Source organism: Pan troglodytes, chromosome 19 (assembly GCF_028858775.2).
Source record: "Pan troglodytes isolate AG18354 chromosome 19, NHGRI_mPanTro3-v2.0_pri, whole genome shotgun sequence".
Classification (NCBI taxonomy): Eukaryota; Metazoa; Chordata; class Mammalia; order Primates; family Hominidae; genus Pan; species Pan troglodytes.
Genome location: NC_072417.2, coordinates 50,281,873 through 50,309,829, shown reverse-complemented (window position 1 = coordinate 50,309,829; position 27,957 = coordinate 50,281,873). Strand labels below are relative to the sequence as shown.

Below are 27,957 nucleotides of genomic sequence, written 5' to 3'. Positions count from 1 at the left end.
ATCACAGAACAATACTGCTTTTCTTTTTTTCTTTTTTCTTTTTTTTTTTTTTTTTGTTGAGATGGAGTCTCGCTCTGTTGCCAGGCTGGAGTGCAGTGGCATGACCTCGGCTCACTGCAACCTCTGCCTCCCGGGTTCAAGCGATTCTCCTGCCTCAGCCTCCTGAGTAGCTGGGACTACAGGCGCCCACCACCGCACCCGGCTAGTTTTTTGTATTTTTAGTAGAGATGGGGTTTCACATGTTGACCAGGATGGTCTCGATCTCTTGACCTCGTGGTCTGCCCGCCTCGGCCTCCCAAAGTACTGGGATTACAGGCCTGAACCACCGCGCCCGGCTGAATAATACTGCTTTTCTAAGTTAGAAATGGTCACATGCAGTATTGGCAACTTTATATGGTCCAACTTGATATGACTTGGCTATAGTAGGGTGCACAGATGGAAAGTTTACAGCTTGAAGGTTCCCCTCTGTGCACACCTGTGGCAGCACCACATCCAAGCACAGGACACCTCCAGTTCTGAAAAGCTCCCTCGCGCCCTCACCTGGCTAAGCCCCTGCCGACTACACTGGCTTCTACCACCGTAGATCCGTTTTGCCTTTTGTGTCTGGTTTCAATGCATCGTAGGTCCACGACATCCTTCCACGGGTACCGGCCACTCATTCCTTTCCTTGCTGCAGGGGAGACCATTGCGTGACTAAGCCACGACGTGTGTGTCCACTGTCCCGCTGGCGAGTGCTGGGGGTTTCAGGAGACAGGATGCAGTGGGGATGGGTGTTAGTTGGTGCTCCCAGGCACTTGTGTCTGTGGGGAGACCCAGGGTGGAACTGCTGCGTCATAAGTGGCCCCCCACCTATGGAAATGCACCATTTCTCCCCGAGGAAACAGTCCAGCCAATCCCAAATGGCAGGACTGCATGAGAGGTGGCCATCCAGGGGGTCCAGAGTACACTGACAATTAAAAAAATGATCGGGGCTGGGCGCGGTGGCTCACGCCTATAATCCCAGCACTTTGGGAGGCCGAGGCGGTCAGATCACCTGAGGTCAGGAGTTCGAGAGCAGCCTGGCCAACATGGTGAAATCCCATCTCTACTAAAAATACAAAATATTAGCCAGGCGTGGTGGCAGACACCTGTAATCCCAGCTACTCAGGAGCCTGAGGCAAGAGAATCACTTGAAGCTGGGAGGTGGAGGTTGCAGTGAGCTGAGATTGTGCCACTGCACTCCAGCCTGGGCAACAAGAGCAAAACTCCGTCTCAAATATAAATAAATAAAAATTAAAAAAAAAATATCATCAAGGTGGGCATGTAAGAAGATGCACGTGCTGTGAAAAACAGGCTAGAAGTTCCTCAGTGGGTCCAACGTGTGAGTTACCATATGACCTAACAATTCCACACCTAGGTATTTGCCCAAAAGCAATGAAAACGTGTCTACACAAAAACTGTCCACAAGTGTTTACAGCAGCATTCTTCACAACAGCCCGAAGGTGAGAGCAACCCAAGTGTCCATTGCCTGATGGATAAACACAGCGTCTCCATCCACACAGTGGAACACTGTTCAGCAGTAAAAATGAAGAGTGCTGAGGCATGGCACTACGCAGCTGAACCTCAAAAACACAGTGCCGAGTGAGAGAAGCCGGACACCAATGGACAAATACCATGATTCCATTTATAGGAAGTGTCCGGGAGAGGCAAATCCATAGAGACAGAGAGCGGCTTCGTGGCAATTAATGCTGGAGAGGAGTCGGGGGTGACAGCTCCGGGGTACAGGGGTCTCTCTGGGGAGTGACGAAAATGTTTTCATGATTGTGGTGATGCTTGCACAACTCTGTGGATAAACAAAAACTCACAGAATTGTGTGTATGGCTTGTGAATTGTATGTATGGCTTGTGAATTATATCTCAGTAAAGATGTTAAAATTATAATAGAAATGAAACCATAAAATGGGCCAGGTGGCAGGACTGTGTGCTCCAGGTTGAGAAGCGTGGATCTCGCCCCCTGATGAACAGGTACTGGTTCCAGCCCAGCCCTCTCACGGCACCCGGCAGCCACCTGCCTGTTGCAGAGGGACTCAGGATCTCTCCAGCTCCCCTGGACCCGCCCACCATGGGGGCTACCCTTTTGTTCCCCATTCATCCCCAAATCCTGGACATTCTCCCCCTTACACATCTCTCACGTTCCCTCTTCCCACCTCATGCCTCTGTCCAGGGCCTAGCACCATCACCACTGCCCAGAACAACTCTGTAGGGGCCTCCCCACCCTGGGGGCCTCCTCACAGTAGGAGACCCTGTTTCCACCCTGCAGCCAAGGGGAACCTGTCACTTTCCTCCCATGCTTCATTTGTTTCTTGGAACCTGAGTCCCTCACCAGGCCTGCCTGTTGCAAGGGACACTCGGGAGCCCTGGACCCTCTCCTGGGTCGGCCCACCACAGCCGTGGCACATGCTGTTCCCTTGGGCGGGAAGGCTCCTCACCCACCCCACTGCCTCACCTCCTGACACCTGCTCACACCCAGATCTGACTTCAAAACTCACCTCACCAGCAAGAATGATTCCGCAGAGCCTGAGGACGCAGATCGATCATGGCAGCGATGAGATGAAAACATCCCGCCCTGTCCCCATCCTGCAGTGGCTTGTCCCAAGGGGTGGCGTGCCCCTGAGGGCAGGGCATGAAAACCATGCTCATAGCTGAGTGAGTCCCCTGCCCGTGTCATAGAAGGACTAACTCAGTATTGTTGGATGGATGGATGGACGGATGGACGGACAGATGGATGGACGGATAGATGGATGGGGTGTCCAGGTGGAGGGAATGGCGAGAGTAGACGCAGGAATAAGCGGAGGTGACCTGAGACCTGAAGACATCGCAGGAGCCCAGATGGAGGGAAGGAGGCCGCGGTGGGACAGGCTCTGGGGAGAGAATAAGTCCTGGGCCCCAGGGTTAATGGTCCAAGACTTCCTTCTGAGGACAACAGGGGGTTGAGGGGGTGTCCTGACCCCATTTGCATTTGGCAGGGGGGGGGGTGTGAGGGTGAAGCGCAGGGGTGAGTGGGGAGTGGGCAGGAGGTGGGAGCCCTGAGGGGAGGGGCCCACTGGACTGAGCCAGGCTGGTTGCCAGGGAACCAGGCTTCCTCCGGCTGCACACACAGCTGGGTGCTGAGTAAGTGGTACCTAAAAATAAAGCCCCCCAGTGGGGGCTGGGACTGATGGGGAGTGGAGGTGGGGAGCAGAGAACTGCCCAGGAACATGAGCAGTGCTCAGGCTGAGACTTTCTGGCACCTCCCACCCATGGCCCGGATCCCAGGCCGAGCATCCTGGCTGGGGAGACAGGGAAGGAGGCCCAGAGAGAGAAGGAGCCAGCACAGCTGAGGGATGGAGGGGCTCTGTGGCCCAGACCCTGAAGGCCACCTGCCTGGGCTGCGGGGCCCGGTCAACTGGGCACCTGGGATAGTGAAGACACAGGTGAGGGTCAGCCTTGCCCAGCAACCCTGGCACCATCATCCACTCTACCTCCATATGCAGAGTGGGAAGTTGGGGAACCTGCCCAGGGCCAGGGGCGAGGGGGCTGGGGCTGGGGCTGGGGCAAGAGGAGTTCAGGGCTGGCAGCCCTGCCTCCACCGTGTGCCCTGGGGGCCAAGGAAGTGGGACAAGAGGCCGTGTGATTAAAGGGTCAGGTTCACTCCTCGGAAGCCCTGTGGCTTCTGACAGCTCTGGCCTGGGGACTCCTGTGCTGGGGGGTGAGTCTCCTTGCACCCGCCTCCAGCCCTCCAAGGAGAGGGCCAGGCTTGCCTGGAAGGCTCAGGAATGCGGCCCGGGAGCCCATCTTGGCGGTGTGAGCACGAAGATCCTGGATTGAGGGCACTTTGTAAATGTCCATTCAGGCCGTGGCTTTGCAGCCCTGAGCGAAAGTAACGGGAGGTCAAGGGAAAGCCGGCCCTCGGCCACTGTCTCTGAGCTTGACTGAGGACCCCTGGAGCTGGAGGAGGGCGGTGATCTGCCTGAGGTCACAGGTGGAAGAGAGGGGCTGGAACAGGTGGAGGCCTCTCCCTGCAGAACCCTGATCCCCACACGGCCTCCGGGAGCCCCTGACTGGCCTTCGGGGCTCACAGAGAGACCCTGAGGGATAATGTTGACCAAAGCTGAAGGGCTGAGGGCCTCTAGCACCCCCGGGAGAATCACCCCAAAGCCCACCACGCATAGAAGTCCTCGACCTGCCCCAGTCAGGGGGCCTGGAGTCCTGGGGGCTGAGGGGTGACCCTGCCACCAGCAGCAGAACTGGGATGAAAACAGGAAGTGGCGGCATGGATGCCAGGAGGAGAGGGGGAGGGTGTCCCCTCTGTCCACCTTGGGAGTCCCAGTGGCAATGGCTGAGCCTACACTCCTGGTCACTGTGCCCTGCCTCCCCCAGATGAGGCTTACCCTTGCAGGGCCCACCCCTCACCCCCATACAGACACATAGGGTGCCCAGCGTGTGTCCAGCTGCTGGTCAGCACAAGGCCATTCATTTAGGAATGACAGTGTCATCTGCCCAGCTAGACTGGGGTGGCCAAGGACAACATGCCCACACCTCTCCACCCTCATGCTGACGGACACGGGGCTGGATCCTCCAAGGGAAGAGGCAGCAGAGGGGCTGTCTTGGGTGTGCTGGGGCAGGGGTGGGAGCAGGTGACACAAGACACCAAGTCTCCTGGAGATGAAACCATGGCCATGGCCAGGTGAGCCCCTGACGCCTCCTAAGTACCTTATTGGGAGGCCTGGAGAGAGGTGCCCACCCCTCAGCTCTGAGATTTCAAGACAGAAAGGCTGGAGCCAGCCTTGCCTGGGAGCTATTGGACCTGATATTCGTGCCCCAGGCCTGCTCCGTCCCCACACAGACAGACAGAGGCTGGAGCAGATGTTGGGGTCAGGGTGCCTTTATTGGTGAATGGGAATGTGTGGGTTGGAGCTCAATGGCCATATGTCGGCACGTCCAGGGTCCCCAAGGCAGCAGGTTCCAAGGCACTGGAGCAGCCCACGCCGGGGGCGAGCCCTGAGCAGCAGGCACCATTCTCGCCCTGCGCAGGGCCTGCCACTTGGGGCAGGCCAGGAGGCTGGCCAGGCCTTCAGCAAAGCTGTTGCAGCTCAATCAGCTCCTCTTGTGGGACCCGGAGGCTTTCTGCCGGTAGATCTCAGCGGTGAAGGGCCTGCCGGGCAGCGGGGAGAGGCTTCGGTCAGCAGGTCCTGGGGGTGACCCACTGCCCGCACCAGAGCTCTGCGTCCATCAGCTTGAGGGTGTCCAGATGGGACCGGGATCCCCTTCATCCCCCAGAGCCGCTGGGGCAACACTGACTTGGAGCCTTCAGAGCGCAGGCGGGAGGGGGGAGAGGAGAGGGGCGGCTGCCTGCTGGGTCCTGCAGGCCGCACTGTAAGCTACCATGGCCGCTCTGACCTGGGAGCCCTGGAGTGGGCCTGGCTGACGGCAGCCTGTCCTGAGCCTGCCCTGGCCACAAGGAAAGGTTCTAGAGGGAGAGACAGGGCCAGTCGGGCAGCCACGCCCCCACCCGCCGCAGCCCCTACTCACTCTTCGTATAGGAGGGCCACTATGTAGGTGAGGGCCACCAGCACCGTCAGGAGCAGGCCCGTGGGGCTGGCGTGCCTGAAAGGACAGAGGCAGGTCAGGCCTGGCTGGAGCCAGGGTCTCTCAGGGCCACGGCCCACCTGCCCAGGCTGGCCCTTCCTGCCGTGACCCAGGCCCTCCGGCCGACGCTGGGCCACTTGGGCCGACCGAGCCCAGGCAGCACTGCCCCTTTCTGAGTCTGGCTTTTGTGCCAGGACCAGGGTCCCCATGTTCTCGGTCCTGATCCATTTATCATCATTGTCTGCCTGTCCGGCCTGGCTGGGTTCCCTCAGGGTGGGGCCTGCTCACTCTTTCTGGGTCTCCAGCCGCCAGCCCAGAGCTGGGAACGCAGCCCCAGGCAGAAGAGTCCCAGTGGCTAGGGCTGTTCATTCCCTCACAGGAGGAGATTCTGGGGCAAAGTGCTCCCCTGTCTCCCAGAAACCATGCTCTGAGGAACAAAGGCTGTTTTCTAGAAATGGGTCCAGGGTCCCCCAAAGCCAGTTTGGTCCACCCTGAGTCCCCAGCCCCTGGCCACAGGTGCAGCCCCATGGCCACGCCCTGGGAGGATCTGGCTGTGGGGAAGGGGGCTTAGGAGCTGCCGCCCCGCCCAGCCCTCAACACCCAGCCCAGCTTGGGCTCTCCCAGGTGGTGGGACAGCGGCCCCACGCCCAGGAGCCCCCTGGTCACCCCAGCCCAGAGGACGGGAGGCCCCAGGCAGAGCATGCAGCAGGCCCAAGGCTGGATGGAGCATCGCCAGGGGCTCTCTGCTGGTGACCAGCTCCTGACCCCGCCACACCAGTAAGCAGCGGCAGCTCGTCAGTGACGGCACCAAGGAGCCCGGGCGCAGCTGCTTTGGGTTTCCAGAAATAGCTGCCGTCAAGCTGTCCCCCAATCTATTTCTATAGTTACCTCTGATCCCACAGCTCCCGCAGGCGCTGGGCTGCTGCCGGGGAGGAGGGAGGGAGGGAGGAAGAGAGGAAGGAGAGAGAGGAAAGGAGCTGCCTGGCGGGCACAGAGGGCTCATGGGCAGGCCTGGGCCAGGGGCTGTGCCCTCCTTGGCTGCCCCTGTGCCAAGCTGCCCCCTCCCCAGCCAAACTATCACAAGAACCCCAGGCAGGGCTGGATCAAGGTGAGGGCTGGAGGACACCTGTGGCCCCTGTGGGGACCCTCTGCCCTGCCCACTGCCTTCCACCCCTGGACCTCACACTGGTCTGCCTGTCTGGGAGCTGCAGAAGGCAGGGCAGACGTAAGGACAGCAAAGATCCAAGCCCAGGCTCCAACCCCAGGGCTGGCAACCAGCAGCGACCCCACTGTGGGCGCCGAGGGGGACAGGAGCCCCTGATTGCACAACACGAAGCAGGAGGCCCACCTGTCCCTCACAGCCAGGCCACCACCTCTGCCATCTGTCCCCTGGCATCGGGCTCACTGCCACACGGCCTGCTGGGGTCCTACATGCCGGGGAGCTCAGACACCTGGAAGGCCCATCTCCGGGGCCCTGGCAGGTGAGAGACAGATGGGCCGTGGGAGGCCTGTGGGGGTCCCTGCTGTGTCAGCGTCTGGCCAGGTAATGGCTCATCTCTAATGAGCTCCTGGACCATTGATGCCATCTCTCAGCACACTGCATGGCTGATGTCCTCTGGAGGCGGCTTATGCGTCCCCCAGAGCCCTGGCCTGGCTGCCCCGAGCCCAAGGGTGACTCTCACTCCAGGGCACAAGACACTGCTGGGGACACTAAGCCACTGGGGAGGCACCGAAGGTTGGGGGGTTAGGGAGGGATTCGTGCAGGAGGGAACACTTCACGTTGGGTTTGGAAGGACTGACAAGGGGCATAAGTGGGAGAGTTCTAGGCGAGGGAACAGTGTGTGAGTGCATACGTGCATGTGTTTGTGCACACAGAGGGGGGGGGGGGCCAGGTGTGTTGGGAACCCTAAGCCTGCAGGGACGACCTGGGTGGGGGGGATTGTTTTGAGTTTGGGCTCATCCTGTGGCCCCAGTGGGGGTGCTCCATGGCCGGTGAGCCTGGGGGCACATAGTCTGGGCCTTAGCAGGCAGAGGGACCAGGCTAGAAGGCAGGTAGGACGTGTCCCTGGGGACTGCCTGGCCTGGACGTGGGGTGGGGGTAGGGGGGGTCCCAGCCAGACCCACAGCCCCCCTTCTAGCTTCTGCTGTCTCCAACCCCAGCTGCTACGGTCCCAGCTGCTGAAGGTGGGAGCCAGGAGGCAACATCTTGTGCTTGACATTCACTGTTTACGATTCACTCCTTTGGGATCCTCAGGTCTTGTGGAGAACCTGTAAATTCTAGGCCAGTGGTTTTCAAGTGTTAAACAAAAGCAGTGGAACACTGTCTGCCAAAAAACCTTCTATGGAAGAAAATGGCTAAACTAGAACTGCTGGGGTGGGGGCTGGGTATGAAGCCGAGGGCAGCTCCCGCTGTGCCATCCTTGACCGCAGGTCCTCTGACCCCCCGGGGGAGCACATCTCCATACCTTGTCAGTACCCGTACCTGGCTGAGGCCGACAGCAGTTCTAGGCTTCCCTTATGGCACGGGGCCCCCTCTGTGGGAAGGGGTATCTGCCACATGGGCAGAGGCTATTGGGGCACAGGGAGTTCTGTCAGCTGCGGGTGAGCTGGGCCCTGGCGGCTCTGGCCAACCCCTCCTGCGGGGAAGATGGCTCGGGTGGTCCCAGCCCTGATGTCCCCGCACAAGGGTCCGCAAACTACGGCCTAGGGGCCAAGAACGCCTGTTACATTTTTAAACGGTTAAAAGCAAAAGGATCAAAAGAATGTTTCATGACACGTGAAAAGGATCTGAAATTTAGGCTTCAGTGTCTGTAAGTGGAGCTGTGCTGGCGCCAAAGACGCGCATCCATTTTCCTGCGTCTGCAGCTGTTTTGTGTGGCAGGACCAGGGCTGAGCAGCTGTGACCTGCCTGCAGCCTTTGAGCCTCCACACTCCAGCCCTCTTGGAGAAGCTGACCACCCTGTTCTGGGATGTTGTTTCTGTTACCATAGATAAGACGCTTCTGAGAAGGGGAGAACCAGGGTGCCTAGGCCCTCACAAATGACACGTTCTTCCTTTCTCTCTCTCCAGGGGCCCTGGCCCCCGCGTCCTGAGCTGCACCAGCTCCTCTCCGGGAGGTGGCCAGCAGGGCAGAGGGGTGGCAAGCCTGGTACTCACATGATGGCCCAGCCCAGGTAGTTGGCTGTGCTTCCCCAGTACATGGGGTTGTCCAGGATGTTGAAGGGGAACACGGTCACTCTCGCCTCCTTGAGGATCCCGAAGTAATCACCTGTGGATGAGGCAAGGCAGGGTCCCTCGGCTATTCATCAGCCCCGGCCACACCATCACTGAGGGAGGCCCCAGAGCGGGCTGTGGCGAGACCTGCAGGTGAGACAGGGCCCCGCCCTCCAGGAGACTTCAGAGAGTTCAACAATGGGCAGAGTCAGAGGGACCCAACAGGCGCGCAGACAGCAGAGGGCGTGGGGCCTAAGGACTGAGGTGCTGAGCACCGCCCCTGCCTCACTGCTCCTCTTCTCGAGCACTCTGACCCAGCCACGCTGGCCTTCCTCTTCTTCCCGGCTCTGCACACGCTGTTCCCTCCCCTGCGATGCCTTTCCCTGCTCTCTGTACAGAGAGCGCCTTTCCTCCTCAGGCCCTTCGCCCTCTGCTCATGGCGCCTCTTTATGCAGACCCTTCCTCTTCCTGTCCTACCTCCCACTCTTCCTCGCTCTGGTGAGTTCCTCTCCCTCTAGGGGCCTCAGCTGGTTGCTAAGGGCTGCTCTGCTCCACACCCCAGGCTGTGTGGCTCTGGCACCTCCCGTTGCTCTGGGAGGTCAGCCCTGGTATTGTTTTCTCACTCAGCTGCCCAGAGGAGCTAGACCCAGTGGAGAGAGGGTGACTATTGAACAGCCTGTTCCAGACAGGCCAGCCATGCACCCGTCAGCCGCACAGCCACAAGGCGTCCCCCGGCAGAGCTGCTCTGAGCCATAAGGGAGTGGCCGGGGTCACAGTCACAGTGTCTGTCCCAGGCCCACAGAGGACAGTCCCACTGGACACAGAGTAACCGCTCCATAAAGGGTGTGGCTTCGTTCCTCCCAGCCTTCTGTCCCCAGAAACCCCTCATTTGTCTCTCCTCCCAGAGGACAATGGAGCTTCATCCAAGGTGGAAAGTAGGGCAGCTGCCCGACAATGGGCAGCATGGGTCCAGGAGCTTCATCACCATCTGGGGACACGGGGCAGGGCCCAGGACCACTGGAAAGTTCTTTCTTCCCAGGAAGCAGGAAGTGGGGCAGCAGGGTGTGCGTAGATGGCACAGAAACCCAATTCGAGCTAAGTCACAGCAGGAAGTGACCACCTTTGCCTACATACCGCGCTGCTGGTCCTCGGTGTTTCTAGGCCATGTCTGCTGGCAGGGCCGCCAGGAGGCTGTGGCCACTGGTGTTTGCAGGCTCCTTCCCTCCCTCTGACTGTCCAGGACCCCCAGCTTGTTCTTCCACTGCTGAGGGGCTCCACCCACCATCCTGGCTCTCCTTACGCTGCCTCTGCAGCCCTCCCTGTCCAGATCCACCTGAGCACTGGCCACTGGAGGGCCCCCGCCGCTGGTCTCCCACAGGACCTGATTGCACAGCCCGGAGTCCCCCTTCCCATGTGGCCCTCGCCGCCCTCACATCCTGGAAGGGCCCCTCCACAGCTCCTCCTGAGCCCCACCTCTGATCCTGGCTCCATCGGTCCAACCTCTTCCTTGCTGGGACCCCCTCTATGGCTCCCACCTCTCTGGGGATGGAGCCTCAGCCCCTTGGATGGCCTTCAAGGCCTTGGCTCATCCTCCTGCCCTGTCCCAACCGACAGCACCTGTGCGGCCAGTCCAGCTGCCCCCCACCTCCAGCTGCCCGCTACTCTGCCCTCAACATCCCTCTCCTTGCACCAAGGCTTTTTTCTCTTTCCTACCTGCCCGCACCTGCCCCCACCTGGCAGATCCAGACGCTCCTGGCTGCCATCCCCCTTCCTGGACCAAACTCCCTACAGCGTCTGCCTGAGCAGGAAGCACTGAACTGCCTGTGGGTGCCCCCCACAGTCCCAGAGAGGCCTGGCCATGGGCGATCCAGAATGCTGCACCCACAGATGCCACTTCCTCCCTTGGGGGGAACCCTACTGGCAGGCACAAGCTCCTTGAGAACTTGGAGTGCCCTGTGACAGCCCACGGTGCCCTGGGGGCTGGGCCCAAGGAGCTGTAGCCGGCATCTGAGGATGGGGATGGCAGGCAGGCCCGGGAGCTCCTCAGGACACCGTTGGTCCCAGGAGGCTACTGAGGCCACTGAAGCCGAGTGACTTCCAAGCTCCTGCACTGGCCAGGGCTGATGGGGAGGAAGACGTGGGCCTTCCCACCCATGACGGAGAGCGGGCAATGCGGCCAGCTGGACCAACTCCCTGCTCACTGGGAGGGGCTCCCCTTGGACAGGGACTGCCTCCTTCTCTCCTTCCAGGTTCTGAAGGCCCCCTCTTGTCCCCCACCCCTGCCCCCATCTCCCCTCCCACCCCGACCCCTACTGCCTTTCCCATGGCTGCTTTTCTTTCCCAGATTCCAAGGAGCTGGAAGTTGCTGCCATCATCAGGGTCATTGGTGGGCATCTAGCCAGGCCAGCACTGGGCTCACAGCCTGAAAGCACCTCAGCCACAGGCAGAGGGAAATGGAGAAGGGATAAGGTGCCTCCACCCCTCACCCCTCCCCAGACCTACACCAGCCCTGCCTGCGGCCAAACACGGCACAAACCACAATCCTGCCTGGCCTGAGAGCCACGCGTGCCGGGAGCTGCCAGAGAGGTGGCTGACTCACCACCACCTCAGGCTTCTGTGCAACAAGGCCTGAGAGTCTTCTGCAAGGGGGAGCTGGTGCTGGAGCTGGACTCAAGGAGTCCTGCACCCAGCCCGGGCCGCAGAACGGGCATTGAGTGCATCTTCATTAGGTGGAGAGAAGCAGCAGGAGCTGCCTTCACTCCCCAGGAGGCTGCCGCTCAGCACGCTGGGGTAAGAGGAGCTGTTGGAGCCCAGCCTCCTGTTCTAACCACAGACAAGCCAGGCCTGGAGGAGCGAAGACGCCCCGATGGAGGGGGCCCCTAGCACTCCCACCGATGTCACGGATAGCAGGGCAGCAGCCACCTGGCCCTGCACCTCCCTGGGGCTCCAGCGGGCCTGCTCAGGGTCACCCCAGCCCTCAGGGTCTTACCTAGGAAAGTTCCAGTGAACCCCAGTGCAAAGAAGCTGGAGAGCACGAGCACGACGCCCAGTCCCAGGAGCGTGAGGCCCAGGCTGTAGGCCGCGGGGGTGTCCAGGCTCTCCATCCTGGGCTGGCTCAGCATGGCCTGCATGAAGCTGTGGGCAGGGGATGGAGAGGGAGGACATCATGGCCAGGGAGGATGTCACAGCCCGGGAGGAGGCCGACCTCATCTTCTCGCCCTCTCCCCAGGGACCCTTAGAGAGTAGCCAGCCCAGGGCTGCCAGGCCAGGCAGGCAGCAGGTGGGGTCCGGTCCACCTGGGAGGTGGGTGACAGTAGCAGGGAGGGGCCCAGGCCTGTCAGATTTTTAAATTTTTTCAAGAGAAGCCAGAAATCCTGACTCGTATGTGAAATATCCTAATTTTTAGAAATAGACAATTCATGAAAACCACTTTAGACCCTGCATGTGAGCAGGCTGGATTCAGCCCGAAGGCCACCAGCTTGCAAACTCTCATCCTGTCCAATGAGCAACTCATACTATGGAGGAAAGTGAGGCTCAGGAAAGACGCAGGTGCCAGGTTGCAGGGCAGGCCCAGGTGTCCCATTCCCCAACAGACTCAGTGCCCCGAGGCCTGGGGCGTGCTCTGTGCTAGGGATCGCGCTTCCACAGCCCCTGTGGGTCTGGCCACATCCTGGGTGGCTTGACTTGCATCTAAAGGCACTTTGGGGGCCCTTAATGTCCTCCTCCACACCTGAATTCCCCCACTAGACTCCCTTTGGGGCCAAACCACTGAAGGCCTTGTAAAAAGGTAGTGGGGTCCAGGCGTGGTGGCTCACGCCTGCAATCCCAGCACTTTGGGAGGCCGAGGTGGGCAGGTCACCTGAGGTCAGGAGTTCAAGACCAGCCTGGCCAACATGGTGAAACCCTGTCTCTACCCAAAATACAAAAATTAGCTGGGTGTGGTGGTGGGCACCTGGAATCCCAGCTACTTGAGAGGCTGGGGCACAAGAATCGCTTGAACCCAGGAGGCGGAGTTTGCACACCACTGCACTCCAGCCTGGGCAATAGAGCGAGACTTAGTATCAAAAGAAAAAAGAAAAAAAAAAAAAAAAGGCAGTGGCGTGACCAAAAGGGGGTGACTATGATAGCAGTGGGTCTAGAGGCTCAGGTTCTCCAGTTGGCTCCAGAGAACTGAGGGGCTGGTGCAGGGAGGGCACAGGGGCTAGGCATGTGCTGATGTACCCAGGCCTCATCACAGGGGAGCAGGCGCTGGTGGGAAGGGGGCCCTGGGTGCTAGATGAGAGGCACACTCACAGGAAAGGCTGTGTGTGGGAGCACGGACATGTGTGACCAAATGTGCACTTCCCATGCTCACAATAATCACAACACAGAAGAGACATGGAGATCTGCTACCTCACGCAGGGCAGCGCCTTTCACACCCAGTCTGTAGACGGCATCTCCCAGCAGGGCCAGCTTACCATCCACCCCACCACCCATCCTTCCTCCATCCATCTATCCTCTATGCACCCACACATCCATCCATCTGTCCAGCTATCCATCCTTCCATCCATCAATGTATCCTCTATCTGCCCACACAACCATCCATCCATCCACCATGAAGTATCTTTGTTTGCTAGGCTCTTTCAAGCAGATTGAAGCCCCCATCTTCATCCGCTCGTTCCATTCATTGGTGAATTCAGATTGTTGTGAAACTCCTTATGCTGAGCTAAGGACATACAGACATGTCTTTATGCCTCCCTGGAACTCCTTCCTCCAGCTTGACTGGGAGCTCTTGGGGAACAGAAGTTGCTCCTCCTTCCCTGCGTATCCCCCCAGCACTTGGCCCAGGCCACAGAATGGATGTTTAGTGCATATTCATCGACTGGAGAGAAGCAGTAGCCGCTCCTTCCTTCTCCTCTCATCCCCAAGAGCAGAGAAGGAGCCAGGGAGAAAGGGAGAAGGGCCTGTGGACAAAGCCACCAGGACCCGGTGGCAGAGGCGGGCACACCGACCTGTTAAACAGCGGCATTCGGGTGTCAGGGCAAACCCACTGCCGGTCATGCTGCCCATACCCCCAGCTCTCCACCCACCAGTGCCCTGCCCTGATTCTGCTGCTGCCCGGGCTCAGGGTCACCCCACAGCTCCAGGCCAAGCCTCTGGGATTGGCTCAGGGTCACGGGCTGCCATGGAATCAGGTGGCCACATGCACACCCAGTGTGGTGCCACGATCCAGGCACACCTTCTCCCCTGCCTGGCACCCTCCACTCTCCTGCCTGCAGATGGTGGAGTGGGAGGGAAAGGAAGGGTGCCGGCCCTGCTCAGGAGCATGGCTCCCCTGCAAGCATCTGGCTCCTTGGCTGCCACTGCAGTGGGGACCAGAAAACAGACAGGGGTTGGGAGGGGCGAACAGGGGAGAGCATTCCAGAAAGAGGAAATAGCAGGGAGGTGTGCCTTAGAGTCTGGGGCAGGGCATGGAGCAGGGAAGGTGCAGGCCTCGGCCCGGCAGGGTTTGGAATGCACTCTGCCTGCTGTGGAAAATGCAGAACCAGGGAGACCCATCCAGGTGCTGCAATAGGGGGTGGGCGCAGAGGCCAGGCCCGAGGACGCTGGAGGGTCACTCTGGAGGGAGACTCTGTCGCTCTTACCCCCTCCTGCGGAGACCCGAGCCAGGGCCTGGGTCCATACCCCATGCTCAGGGTTCCTCTGCCAGAATTCATCTGCATCACACAAGCAGGCAGCAGATGAAAGGGAACTTCCTCCCTCTGGTGTGGCCCAAAAGCCCAGCTCGTTCAGGGCCCAGCTTCCCTGGGGGCATGGCTCAGTAGGCAAATCAGATCTGCTTGGAAGCAGATTCCTGATGAAGGGCAGATCCGGGGCCAGGGAGCAGGTGGGAGAGGCCCCAGATTTGCCCCAGACCTGACCCTCAGTCCCCCAGCTGCTCCTCCGCCTACGGCCCCAGTCCTGGGGCCTTTCCTTTCCTTTCTCTGAGATGACAGCCTGGGCTGGCTCCTGGCACAATGCTCTGTGGGTCATTTGCTCAGAGTCGGCAGAGGAACTGGGCTGAGCTCCGCCCTGGCGTTCTCACCAAGTGGCCCCTTACCCAGTCAAATACACTCTGATTCTAGATTCCAGGTTTACTGGAATCTCATGGCCCGAATTAGGCAATCGACAGTGTTCTAGCTCCTCCATTAAGCCAGGAAAGCACAGTCCGTCCATTCCACAGGGAAAATTAGTGGATGGATGAGTAGCTCTGTGACCACAAGCTCCCTAACAGAATGAGGTAATATAGGACGCAATTTCCCTTGGAAGTATTCCGCACTAGGGGTGGGGAACGGAGACTCATTCATTTGCCTTGGGTTCTATTTTTAAGACCTGGATTGAACCTTCAGTCATTAATGTGATTTGAGGCTGTCTGCACTCTGCTCCCATAAAATCCCGGAAACCCTGGGGTGGAGGTGGGGAGGGGGCATCACTGCCCTCAGTGTCCCCACCCTGTCCCCAGCCAGCAGTTCTGGGCCACACACCAGGCCACAGGCACACGGCCCCACCTGGGACAGGCCTGTCCCGTTTCTATCTGCAGCCGACCAGAAACACTTCCCTGACTTTGATCATCCTGGGGTGTCTCCGCAACGTCGTCCACATCCATGTGTGGCCTGAGTGCCATGTACTCCACATCCTTCACCCCAGGCTTGGAGTGACTCGCTCTTTCCACTCCATCTCAGCTACACGACGCTAGCCATGAAATGAGTCGTCTGATGGGCTCATTTCTTTTCCAAGACATATTAAAATAAGCATGTAACTACTAAAACAAAAAATGTTCATCTATGCAACCCCCGAAACCATCAAAGGGCTTGAATTTCGGGCTTTGACGCTGCACTAATTGTGAGCATTTGAATAACACGTCACCTTTCCAAAGTGTTTCCAAAACCCATCAATAGCTGAGAGAGAGTCTGTCTTGTTTTACAAACAGGGAAGCAGATGGTAGAAAGCAGGAGGGGCAGGATGGCTCTCCTGCCTCCTCACGACCTGTAAACAGTGGGATAGGCTCAAGCCTCACGGGCAGGCCAAGGACAACAGGCAGCAGTATCCCAGCACCCCTAGCACCTGGGAATCCCAGGCTGACACCCACTCTCCTTCCAGACTTCCTGGCGGTGTGTGCTTTGGGGATGGGGAGGGTGCCTCTTCCCTCCTTCCCAGCCACAGCCCCTCAGGTGCCAGACCAGCCTGGTCTACCAGGGCCTGGACCCACTCTTGCTGAACTGCAGCCCCTCTCCCTCCTTCCTTCCCAGCAGCTGGGGGCCCTTGTGCCCAGGAAAGCCTATGCCAGGTTCCCTGTCCTAAGTGCCCCCCCACCCCTTACTCTCCAGCTGCCCTCATGGACCGCGCCCAATGGCTACCCCAGGCACCTGCTGCGAGGGAATCACTCTGGTGAAGGGATTTCACAAATAGAATTCAGGTCCTAATCAGCTGGCCTTGAGTTAATCAAAAGGGAGGTGACCCTGGGTAGGCCTTCCCAAAAGGGTCTAGAAGCCAGAGAGACCAAAAGCCAAAGCCACAGAGCTGCCTGCTGTGCTGCGGGGAGGCCACCAGGAGCTGGGCCTCAAGGACCCGCGTCCTGCCAGCAACCCGAAAGAGTGGAGGACCACGCCTCGGGTGAGCTCACACCCAGCAGGCACCTTGATTCCAGCCTGGGGAGTCCCTGAGCAAAGACCCCGCCCCCGCATCCAGCCTCCTGGACACAGAAACTGTCACATAGTAAGTTTGTGTGGTTTAAGCCCTAAGTGTGTGGGAATTTGTTACACAGCAGAAGGAAACTAATACACTTGGCTTCCCAGTCCACAGACTCTTTAAAAATTCTGGCCTGTTCTGCCAAGACAGCAGGAGTCGCTTTTTTCTGCCATGGAACGCTGCACACGCCCAGCCCTCCATTGCTCCATCGGAAGCAAACTGTCCCATCGGCTCCATGCCCTCCCTCCTTCATGCAGCCGCTCAACCCCCGGCCTGTCCTGACCACATCCTTGAGCAGGTCCGGCCAGGCACTGGGTGGGATGCAGCAGTGACCAGGACATGTAGTCACCAGGACAGAGGGCCACCTGTGCCAGCCTCCTCCAGGGCCATAGTCCCCAAAGGCCTGGCCTCAGAATCATCAGGGAGTTTTTGAAAACAGACTTCCCTAGGGGAGAGGGGCTCTGGGGTGAGTCTGGTGTCCCACAGGGTTGCACCTGCCCCATGGCCTCTAGTATATAGAGCGCTGAGGTGCGTCCCCACCTGCCCTGCCCCTGCTGCCCAGCCTGTGAGTGGGGGCCGCCCTCTCCTGGGACTCATGGGCCCTGCCCAGCCATCTGAAGAGCCGGCTCACTCCTCCAGGCCTTGGTCATAACGCTTCTTCAGCCAGGGCTCCGCCTGCACCCCACCCACCCAGACCACCTTCCAGAGACCACCCTGCCCCTCCAGGTGCCTCCTAGCCCAGCCTGGGAGCACCTCCAGGTCGAGGAAGATTCCTGATCGACAGCCACACTCCGAGGCCAGGATGCAGCTTCTCAGCCTGGCTGTGCCGGCCACACCAGAGCACACAGGAGCCTCTCCCCTCAGAAGACCCAGAGGGAGCCCTGGGAGACTCCAGGCAATTCCGCTGTGCGCTGGAACACAGTTCCATCCCGTGACTGGTGAATGACACCAGGAGCTCGCTGATGCCCTAACAAACTCGGCTGTCTCCTCCCACAGCCAGGAGGGAGGAAGGGCTACAGCCAGGAGGGAGGAAGGGCTGCAGCCCAGTCCTGTGAAGCCCATTCGAGCCCTGCCTGGCCATCCACGCCTCGCCTGCCCCCATGGGCTTTCTCGAGACCAGCCTTGTGGCTCATCAGAGGGTAGCGGTCCAGCCAAAGCTGGCCAAGTTCAGCTGTGCAGGGGGCAGCTCAGGCAAGGGACTTCAACAAGTGCCCCGGAGCCCATCAGCCTTCCTCCCCATTCACACTCCACAGCCAGAGCAAACAGGTCTGTGCTAATGGCCCCTTCGGGACTGGATGGAGCACATCTGCTTCCAGATAACAGTGTCTCATCCTGCCCCGGGCCTTCCCTGACCACCTCTGGATGCACTGCTGGTGCAGACCTGCTAACACGGTGACCTACTCTCCCCTGGGACCCACTGGCAGGTCAGCTGCTGGTGGCCTCTCGGACATCCCATCCATGACCCAGGCTTGGCTCAAGCACGTGCCTGTGTTCTCTGCCCACCAACCGACTCCTGCTGGGCGCAGAGGCTTTTGAGCACAGCCTGGACCCCACAAAGCTTGCCATCTCCCATGGAGAACGATGTCACACCCCAAAGGTCCAGAACAGGCACACTCATGGGGACAGAAAGCAGACGAGTGCTGCCAGGGACTGGGGGGCGGGAGATGACTGCTCCAGGCGTATAGGGTGAGGAAAAAGCTCCGAAACTAGTCAGGAGGAAGGGCTGCACAACATCGGGAAGCTGCGAAATGTCACTGAATTGTAAAGCTTAAAATGGTTCATAACATTTTATGTTATGTCTATTTTACTGCACAAAAAAGAATACCCACCTCTAGACAGCCATTGAAGTGATGCACGCATGGGAAAGGGTGTGGGGGTGTGGGGGGTGCAGGAGCTGGTCCTGAGGGTCCTGTCAGAGCCTGGCCCAAGAGCCCGGTCCAGCTCCAGCACCTGCCACCTGTGTGCCTCACACTGGCAGGTGTGGGCGGGAAGGATGGGTCACCAGGGACATGGCAGGACAGGGTGCAGGCAGGGGCCTGGAGGGGAAGAACAGTGGGGGAGAGAGTGAGGACCAGGGCACACCTCTGCCTTTGAACGCAAAAGGTGAGAGGAGAAAAGCAGCCCAGGACATCCTTTCTCTCCTCCCCAAAATCCAGGGGTGGCCAGTTCAACCAAAAGTCATGGCCCTGCTGGCTGGGCAGATGCCAGGTGAGGCCAACACTGATATGAGAGGAGGGAAAGCTGGGAGCCACCATCTGTAAGAAGCTGACTTCCTCCAGCTACCCCAGGAGGACTCCCAGGCCCCGGGATCCAAGAACAAACCAGACAGTGCTTTGCTGCTGTCTACGGCTGGAGCTGGGCTGTGGGTGGGCCTGTCCCCCTGGTCTCCTAGGTACACACAGCACTAGGCTGGGGCCTGGAGGAGGAAGGATGACCCCTTCCAGGGCCCTCTACTCTCTGCCTTGAAAAGGGGTGGATGACGGGGACGGACCTCCAGGGTCAGGCAGATCACAGGCTGTGCTGCTGGACCAGCAGGGAGGTGATGGGGAGGACTCAAGGAAGCCTCCGGGGTTTCTAGTGCAAGATGAGATTGCGCAGGAAATCAGAACTCAGCAGAGACTCAGAGCAGCTCCCGGGGCAGGGCTGGCAGGAGGGGCTCCATCAAGGCAGCTGCCTTGTGGTGCTGGCCGGTGTTTCCGGGCAGTCACCTGGCCTGGTCTAGCTGCCCCTGGATCTGTGTGTGCTGTGGGCTGCAGCTCACTTCTCCTGCTTTGTGCCAGCCCTGATGGTGGTCCCAGCATGCTCTAGGGAGCAGGAGTGGTGGAACAGCTCAGCGTGCCAGCCCTGGGCTGAGTCTCAACCCTCTGCAGCCCTCCACCTGTCTTCAGCCTCGCTGTTCCTGTGGGGGGACTCCAAGCTCCGAGCGTTCAGTTGGCCAGCACCAGCCCCCTCCCTCCTGGCCGCTGGGGAGTGTGGATGCCTGGGGGCTGGAGGGCACAGACCCCTGACTGTCCTGCCAATGCAGCCAGGGCCCCATCCTGGGTAAGGAGGGACACTCTGCCGGTGGCCCAAGAGGCAGCATGGGTAGGAAAGAGGCCCATCTCCCGTCCCCTGATGCTCCCATAACCCAGCCTGGGTGGTGCCGGTGCCTGCCAGGTTCCTCTGGCCTAAATGGATGGAATCTTTTCTCCCTAAGCCACTGCTGAGCTGGAAGCTGCCTGTTCTCCAATGCTGGTCAGCGCTTCATGAGCTGTAAAACCTTGGGCAACCATTGCTTCTTTCCAAGCCTCACTTCCTCCATCTGCACAGTCAGACTCTTCTCTACCCAGAGACTATAAATGTGAAAATGCTCCCTGGGGCCAGAGAGCCTAGAAGATTGTGAGCATGCAGGTTGTGCAGACGCACAGGCCCCGAGGCGGTGCCATGGGCCAAACCCCTTGCCCTCTGAGGGGTGAAAAGCCCTCTCTGGGGAAGCCTCTTCACATCATTCAACCCAGGGCAGGTGCCAGGGGACCCACCCCTCTGAGGACCAAGACCGTGGGATAGCCACCCAGGCCTAGAGAAAGCAGGCAGCCCTGGCCCAAAGGGCCAAGAAGCAAAGGCCAGGAGCCAGGGGTCCAGTGCAGAAGGCTGACCTCAGTAGGACCCTGACCACGCTGCTCACCCACATTCCTGTGGCCAAGGCCATGACAATGACGGGAAGGCAGCAAGGGTGCCTGGCCACGGAGGGGGAAGGCCTAGGCCACCCTCGGTGAGTGTGTGAGGGGCCTGACCACCAGCAAGGCCTGCCCCGGCTCCGCACGTGCTGGCATGGAGCATTCACAGGCCCCTTCCTGTGTGCACCCAGTGCCTGCAGGCCAGGCTGGTCCGACGGAGATGGGGCCACGGGCAATGGGGAGAGCCAGGCTACATGCACCCCATCCAAAGGGGGCAGCTGTGCCTTGGCCCCAGTGAGCGCTCCACGTGGGGTGTGGCCAAGCACACACAGAGCTTCTGGTCTGTCTCGACAAGTCAAAAATGGGGATTCTCTGGTGCAGCTAGTGTCTCATTTTTTGGAGAACCACGTGGTCCATGTTTAGTCCATGAGCTGCCGTGCGCAATGATTCTCAGGGTACTGTGGGAGGTGAGACCGGGGCCCAGAGATGGGGCAGCTGCCCTGCACAGCCTGCATCCCCAGGTCGCCTGCAGCCATCACATTCCACGCAGGTGGCCCTTGTCTAGCCTGGTGTCTGGGCAGAGAAATTCGCTCCCAAGTGCAGTGGGCTGTGCCTCATCATCTAGTTCCAGTTCTTCTTCTCTGACCTTATCATTTGATAGCAGGAAGGTGCCTGTTCCAAGTCCAGAGATGGGCAAAGAAGCTTTCTTTTTAAAAAAAAAAAAAGTGAGACGGAGTCTCGCTCTGTTGCCCCAGGCTGGAGTGCACTGGTGCAATCTCGGCTCACTGCAACCTCCGCCTCCTGGGTTCAAGCAATTCTCCTGCCTCAGCCTCCCAAGTAGCTGGGATTACAGGCACACGCACCACCATGCCCGGCTAATTTTTGTATTTTTAGTAGAGACGGAGTTTCATCATGTTGGCCAGGGTGGTCTCGAACTCCTAACCTCAGGTGATCCACCCGCCTCGGCCTCCCAAAGTGCTAGGATTACAGGTGTGAGCCACCATGCCCGGCCTCAAAGAAGCTTTCTGACGCTGATTCAAACCTAACCTGGAGAGATGGTCAGGCCTGACCCCTGAGGGCTCCCGAGCCAGCATCCACCTTCTGACTGGACGCTTCCTGGAGGAGACTCCTGAAACAGCCTTGGCTACGTGGCAGAGGCTGGGATGTGACCTTGGGACCACCCAGGCATTGTCCCTTGTCCCCCATTCACATACCCCCATTCCTGAGGTCACTGGGGCTCCTCTGCTGGCCAGAGTCTAAACGGCTGGGAGGGGTAGGGTGGCTTGCTGTGGCAGGTGGCTCTGAGAGCTAACCCCTGAGTGCTCAGACACAAGGCTCCCGCGTGGTGAGGGATGAGGTACCACCAGTAGCGGCCCTCCCGCTAGCCCAGGGGTTGTGGCTCCCCAGTGAGAGAGCTGTGCTTACCAGTGCGAGCGCAGGAAGTTCAGGAGCAGGATGGTGACGCTTAGGGAGTAGCAGGCCAGGTAGGGGGATCCGAAGGCCCTGCTCAGCTTGCGGGTCTTGTGTTCCCATCGTGCAACCTAAACCGTGGGCAGAGAACAAGAACGAGATGTTTCCTGGGGAGACTCCAGGGTGGGGGTGGGGAGCGCATGCCTCTCTCTGCTTCTCAGGCTCCAAAGCCCCCATTTCCAAAGAAGAAGAATTACACGGGAGCAACAACCACATGCACCCCAGCTGCACATTATCTGCCCTAGAGCAAGTTCCACAGGGATTTTCACACTTGCTCAGTTCATCTGGACGGACAACAAGGTCCTTCTGGAAACAACTCTTCAACCAGACACAGCCATGAACCCACCAAGAGGCAGAAAGAGACGTCTGGCGGAGAAGATCTGTCCCTGGGGAGACACATGGGGTCTGACCTCAGGCCCTACCTGAGAGCTGCTGAGTGCATCCCACAGACTCTAAAAGGGCCCCAGCAGAACTGCCAGAGGAGCCCATGGCTGCAGGAGCACGCGGCCTTCAGAGCACAGGCCCAAATTTCCGCTGGGGGCCTCACAAAGTGTCCATCACAGGCGCAAAGCAAAGCAAAGAAAACCCCTCACCCTCCTCCCTCTGCCCAAGTGCTCTTCTCAAGGCACAGACTTTCAAACAGTGACTTTTAGCCTCAGAATCCTTTTACTTTGTTTTTTTTCAAACTAATCACATCTGGAATCTCAACATCTGGCCACCAATGGTGGAGAGAAGGGAGCTCTTCCTGCCTGCCTGCTGTTTCCACAGTCCTGAGCTGGTTATCGCCCGGGCCTGGCCCAGCACACTGAGGAAGGAACGGAGAGGAGGGGAGGGGGCAAGGAGGATGCAAAAAGACAAGCATGCAGCCTGGGGTCAGGGGCTGGGCTCTAGGTACGTGAGCAAGTTGCCTGTGGGCCCAGAGTACGCGCCTGTGTGTGCACAGGAAGAGCCTCAGAGGCCTGCTCCCAGCCACCTACCTCCACCCCAGCCCCAGCGATGACTGCTGCCTGCTCCACTTCCCAAGTGGACCTGCCTTTCCCAGCAGTTGCGGCAGGAGAGTGATTAGCAATGATTTCCTCAAGGCCACTGACTCCCAGAAGGTAGCTCCCTAGTGAGTCCTCTGGCCCCTGTCCTCAGAGCTCCTTGGCAGTGGCAGGCTAGGGGGCAGCAGATTGGGGGGGGGGGGGGGCGGGGCACACCAAAGTTTACAGGAAGGAGAGGTGAAGGAGGTAGCTCCCGGGCCTTCCCCTCAACCAGCTGTTGGCACTGCAGCCAATTCTCCCAGAAGGTAAGCAGGCCCTAGTCCAGGTCTCAGCAGGTGGCCACTGCTGACTCTGTGGGAAGCTCAAAAGGCGGAAGGAATAAGCACTGCAGGGGTGAGGAGGGGGCTGCGGTGACCTGGATGGGAATGTGTGGGGTGGGGTGGGGGCAGAAGAGAAGCAGCCTGCAGAGAGCACCGCGGGGGCCCAGGACCACAGCCTGCTTTGTTTTGTTTTGTTCCAATTCTGAGATAAAATTCAAAGTAGTTTTTAGCTATGCAACCATCACCACGGTCTAAGTCCAGAACATTTCTTCACCCCAAGTAGAAACCCCGTCCTCCCCATCCCCCATCTGCCGGCCCCTGGCAACCACTCATCGCTTTCTGTTGCTATGGATTCACCTATTCTGGACGTTTCATATAAACTGAATCACACACTACATGGTCTTTTGTGTCTGGCTGCTTTGACTTTATGTAACGTTCTCAAGGTTCGTCTGTGCCACAGTGCGTAAATGCACTTCATTCCCTCTTACAGCTGAATACGACTCCAGTGTATAAAGATTTTGTCCACCGGTTCAGCAGCTGATGGACACTTCGGTTGCGTTAGCAGCACTGTCCACGGTGACCAAGGCCAAAGCCAAGCAACATTCGGGCGCTTGCTAGGAACAATCGTGCCCAAGTGTTTTGTGGATGTGTGTTTTCAGTGCTCTCAGGTATACACCTAGGAGTGGAATTGCTGGGTCACATGGTAAATCTATTTATTGAAGAGCTGTGAAACTGTTTGCCACAGTGGCTGCCCCATTTTCCAGCCCCACCAGCAATGCATGAAGATTCTAGTTTCTCCACATCCTCCCCAACACCAGTTATTTTCCCTTTTCAAAAATTATAGCCTTCAGGGGTGGGGTACACTGGGCGTGGTGGCTTACACCTCTAATCCCAGCACTTCGGGAGGCTGAGGTGGGAGAATTGCTTGAGCTCAGGAGCTCAAGACCAGCCTGGGAGACATAGTGAGACCCTGTCTCTCCAAAAAAATAAAAAAATAAAAAAATAAATTAAATTAGCCAGAAGATTGCCTGAGCCTAGAAGGTTGAGGATGCAGTGAGCCAAGATGGCACACCACTGTACCCCAGCCTGAAGACAGAGCAAGACCCTGTCTCAAAAACAAAGAAAAGAAAAGAAAAAAAATTCTGTAGCCATCCTAGTGGGTGTCAGGTGGCTTTGGTCTGCATTTCCCTAATGATAAAGAAATACCTTTCCAGCTGGGCGTGGTGGCTCACGCCTGTAATCCCAGCACTTTGGGAGGCCGAGGCAGGTGGATCATGAGGTCAAGAGATCCAGACCATCCTGGCTAACACGGTGAAACCCTGTCTCTATTAAAAATACAAAAATTAGCCGGGAGTGGTGGTGTGCATCTGTAGTTCAGCTACTCGGGAGGCCGAGGCAGAAGAATTGCTTGAACCTAGGAGGTGGAGGTTGCAGTGAGCCGAGATCGCGCCACTGCACTCCAGCCTGGCAACAGAGCAAGAGTCCATCTCAAAAAACAAAAACAAAAACAACAAAAACCTTTCCTTCAAGGGCTCTCTCTGCCATCCTCAGCCTCCCATACAGCCCCCCTACCCCAACAGACCTAGGCCACATCTGTCCCTTAGCCTCGGAAAGGGCTGATGCTAAATGAGCTTTCAGAACAATCTAACGACAACAGAAAAGCATCAAGCAAGACTAACCCATGTGGGAAAGAAAAAGAGGAAACCACGCCTTGCCTCCCAGCAAACTGGTATTCGATGGGGCTGTTATTCCGAGGCAATCGATAAACCAGCAGCCAGCAGGACTCCCAGAACTTCCTTCCCTGCCTGGCAGCACCACCATGTCCTCACTGGGAGCCCAGCTGCTCGTTTCATCCAACAATGAGCGGGTGCCGGACGCAGTCGCCTCCCAGGGCCATGCATGTGAGCCCTTAGTGGGCAGCGGTGTGGCCCAGCACTCTGCTCTCACTGCTCCTGGTTTTTGCCTGTCTTCTAGATTTCCAGAATCCTAGAGTGGGGATTCATTTGCCCAACACTCCGTGACCCTGGCTCAAATTTCCTCTCCCCGGCACTGCCAGGACCCTCCAGGTAAATGTAAGCTTCAGATAAACAACAACCTGGCCAGGCACAGTGGCTCACGTCTGTAATCCCAGCACTTTGGGAGGCCGAGGTGGGAGGATCATGAGGTCAGGAGTTCGAGACCAGCCAGGCCAACATGGTGAAACCTCATCTCTATTAAAAATACAAAAATTTAGCTGGGCACAGTGGTGTGCACCTGTAGTCCCAGCTACTCAGGAGGCTGAGGCAGGGGAACCGCTTGAACCCGGGAGGCAGAGGTTGCAGTGAGCTGAGATCGTGCCACTGCACTCCAGCCTGGGTGACAGAGCGAAACTCTGTATCAAACAACAAACAAACAATGTTTTGGTGCAAGCTGTCCCATGGGACTGCTTTTAATCCTAAAACAGTCTGTGCTGTTGACCTGGAACCCTAATGCAACCAGGCCCTGGGTGTGTGTTTGCTCCATTCAGTAGCCCAGCCTCTCCCACACCCTGGCAAGGAGTCCCCAGCTGAGCTCTGGAACACACAGGTCTCCTCCCCAAATGCCGGCTCCTTTTCTTTTTTTGCAAATCTCACCCACAGCCTCTACCCTAGGGCAGAAGAGACAGGCCCAAGGCAAGTGGAGTGGGAGGAAAACAGGAATGGGGTCGAGACCCAGGGACACCATCCTGGCCTTGACATTCGCCAAAAGCCGACAGCACTTCATAGGCAAATCACTCAGCTGCCCGCTACCTAAACTGAGTCAGCTGCAAAGTACGAAAAACAGGACGGACAGTACCCCCCACCCCGATCCCCGAGCCAGCATGGTAGGAGGGGTAGAGCAGGTGAGGGATGAAAGGCTCCCAGCCCTGGCATGTGGCCCAGGACATGTGAGAGCGCCCGTCTCTCCCCCTATCCGTGGCTCAGAGCAGGGACTGTGTCTGATTTCCTTCTGGGTCCCACTCAGATGGGAACAGCCTCTGCCCATGCACATGCCCGTGGTGCCCGTCTGGCCTGAGGTGGCAGCTCCGGCCTCTGTCTCCACGCCAGGACCCATGCTTCTTCCCTGCCCTTTCCAGGGTGCTATTCTTGGTGTCCTTGGACTCAGAGGTTGTAACTGGCAGCCCAAGATGTGTTCTGGTCAAACTCATAGCATGTTTAAAATATTTGGATCAACAATTAAACACTCAGTGTTTTTCACATAAAAGCCAAGGCTTCTCAAATCTTGGCAATGAACACAGCCTCCCACCCCACAAGGCCTACACCAGCCCAGCTATGCAGTAAGGGCCCAAGAAGCACGACACCCTTCTGGGAACAAGACCCTTTCCTAGAGACTTCCTATTGGTCTCTCAAATTTCCTACGCGTCCTTGAAGTGAGGCCGCAGAAAGTCGAGTTTTTTATTTTTGTTTTTAGACGGAGTTTCGCTCTTGTTGCCCAGCCTGGAGTGCAATGGCGCAATCTTGGCTCACCACAACCTCCGCCTCCTGGGTTCAGGCGATTCTCCTGCCTCAGCCTCCCGAGTAGCTGGGATTACACGCATGCGCCACCATGCCCGGCTAATTTGTATTTTTAGTAGAGACGGGATTTCTCCATGTTGGTTAGGCTGGTCTCAAACTCCCGACCTCAGGTGATCCGCCCGCCTCGGCCTCTCAAAGTGCTGGGATTACAGGAGTGAGCCACTGTGCCCGGCGAGGGTAGAGTTTTTAAATCCCTCTTTGAAGTGAGACACGGCTCCTTCACACTCACTGAAGGACTGATGGGCAAGTGTCCACCCCAGTGCCCAGCAGGGCAGCTCGTGGCTCCCAGCGCCAGGTTCTGGGCTCAAACACTGGCTCCTCTACTTGCAGCTTGGAGCTTGGGCAGGTTATTTCCTTTCTCTCTGCTTGTTTCCTGATCTGTAAAATGGAGCTAATAATACTCTCGACTGCGTCACAGAGCTGCTGTGCGGATTAAGCGAATTCCTGCCCATGAAATGCCTGGAGCGATGTCTACACCAGGCACATGGGCGCATGGCGGTGCTGCTGTTTGTTTTGTTTTGGAATGGGCAAAAGGGTGAGAGTCAAGAGGCTAAGTCCAAGCTATTGGCCTGACAGGCCCCGGCAAAGCTGATGAAGAAAGTCTGTTGTGAAGCAGTGTCCCCTGGGGGGGGACAGGCAGACAGACCTGTGCCACACTGGGCTCGCCGGCTGCCAGGCCTCTCCCCTCTGCGGCCAGCCCTTGATGGACTCTCAGAAGCTCCTCCTCTCTCACCTTGTCCTTCCCTGGCTAAATCTGCCTAATACCCAGCTGCAGTGGTAGGTCCCATCTGGATTCCACAGCCAGGACCCCCCCACCACCTGGCCCAGGGCTCCCAGCCTAGGCACCTGGGGGTCTAGAATGCCCCAAGCAAAGGGCTAGTGCTTCGCATTGGTAATGAATGCTGGGGAGGAGCTGGTGTTTCCACGAGCTTTGCCAAGGGCCCACGGAACCACTGAAGGAGCCCATCCCTTTTGTTTAGAGGACGTGGGCCGTGCGCCAGCACAGAGGGGCTCATGAGCTCCAAGCTTCCTCTGCCTTCCTGCTTTTGCCTCCCGAACCGCCCCCATCTCGCTTCTACAGCTGGACCCACCCCTCTGCCTGCCTGACTGGCCCCCTTTCCAGCCCCAGGAGCCGCAGCCAGTGCCTTCTCACTCCTGAACTCCTGCCTTGCGGCTCCGGCAAGATGTGGCTGTGGCCTAACAGTTCACACTGTGTCCACCTCTGCCTGCACTATGCTGAATCCCACGTGGGGCTACCACCCGAGGAGGCACTCAACAAGCACGGGTCTGTGTGGAATGATGGATACATCAGCGCTCCGAGGCCTTCTCTCCTCTCCTCTTTCCCTCGCCTTGCAGGGAGCCAGGAAGGGAGGGGGCCACTAGCTGGGCTCCATGAAGAGAGGAGGGGCCCTAAGACCCCCAGGGTACCTGTAGGTGACATACAAATGTCTGAGTGAGACGTCCCTGGG

General features: G+C 58.4%; 1 protein-coding gene across 2 annotated transcripts in view; it reads right to left on the bottom strand.

Annotated features, from left to right (window-relative positions):
- Nucleotides 1–4,886: 4,886 nt before the first annotated feature.
- The window catches only part of PEMT (phosphatidylethanolamine N-methyltransferase), an 86,060-nt gene continuing 62,989 nt past the window's right edge, over nucleotides 4,887–27,957 (bottom strand). For both annotated transcript variants that reach the window (XM_001159854.7, XM_001159710.7), the window contains exons 3-7: nucleotides 21,608–21,723; nucleotides 11,809–11,954; nucleotides 8,763–8,874; nucleotides 5,550–5,624; nucleotides 4,887–5,172 (exon numbers count right to left, since the gene is read on the bottom strand). In XM_001159854.7, coding sequence (XP_001159854.1) covers nucleotides 5,115–5,172; nucleotides 5,550–5,624; nucleotides 8,763–8,874; nucleotides 11,809–11,954; nucleotides 21,608–21,723 — 507 coding nt within the window. In that variant the 3' untranslated portion in view covers nucleotides 4,887–5,114. The remainder of the gene's footprint in view (nucleotides 5,173–5,549; nucleotides 5,625–8,762; nucleotides 8,875–11,808; nucleotides 11,955–21,607; nucleotides 21,724–27,957) is intronic.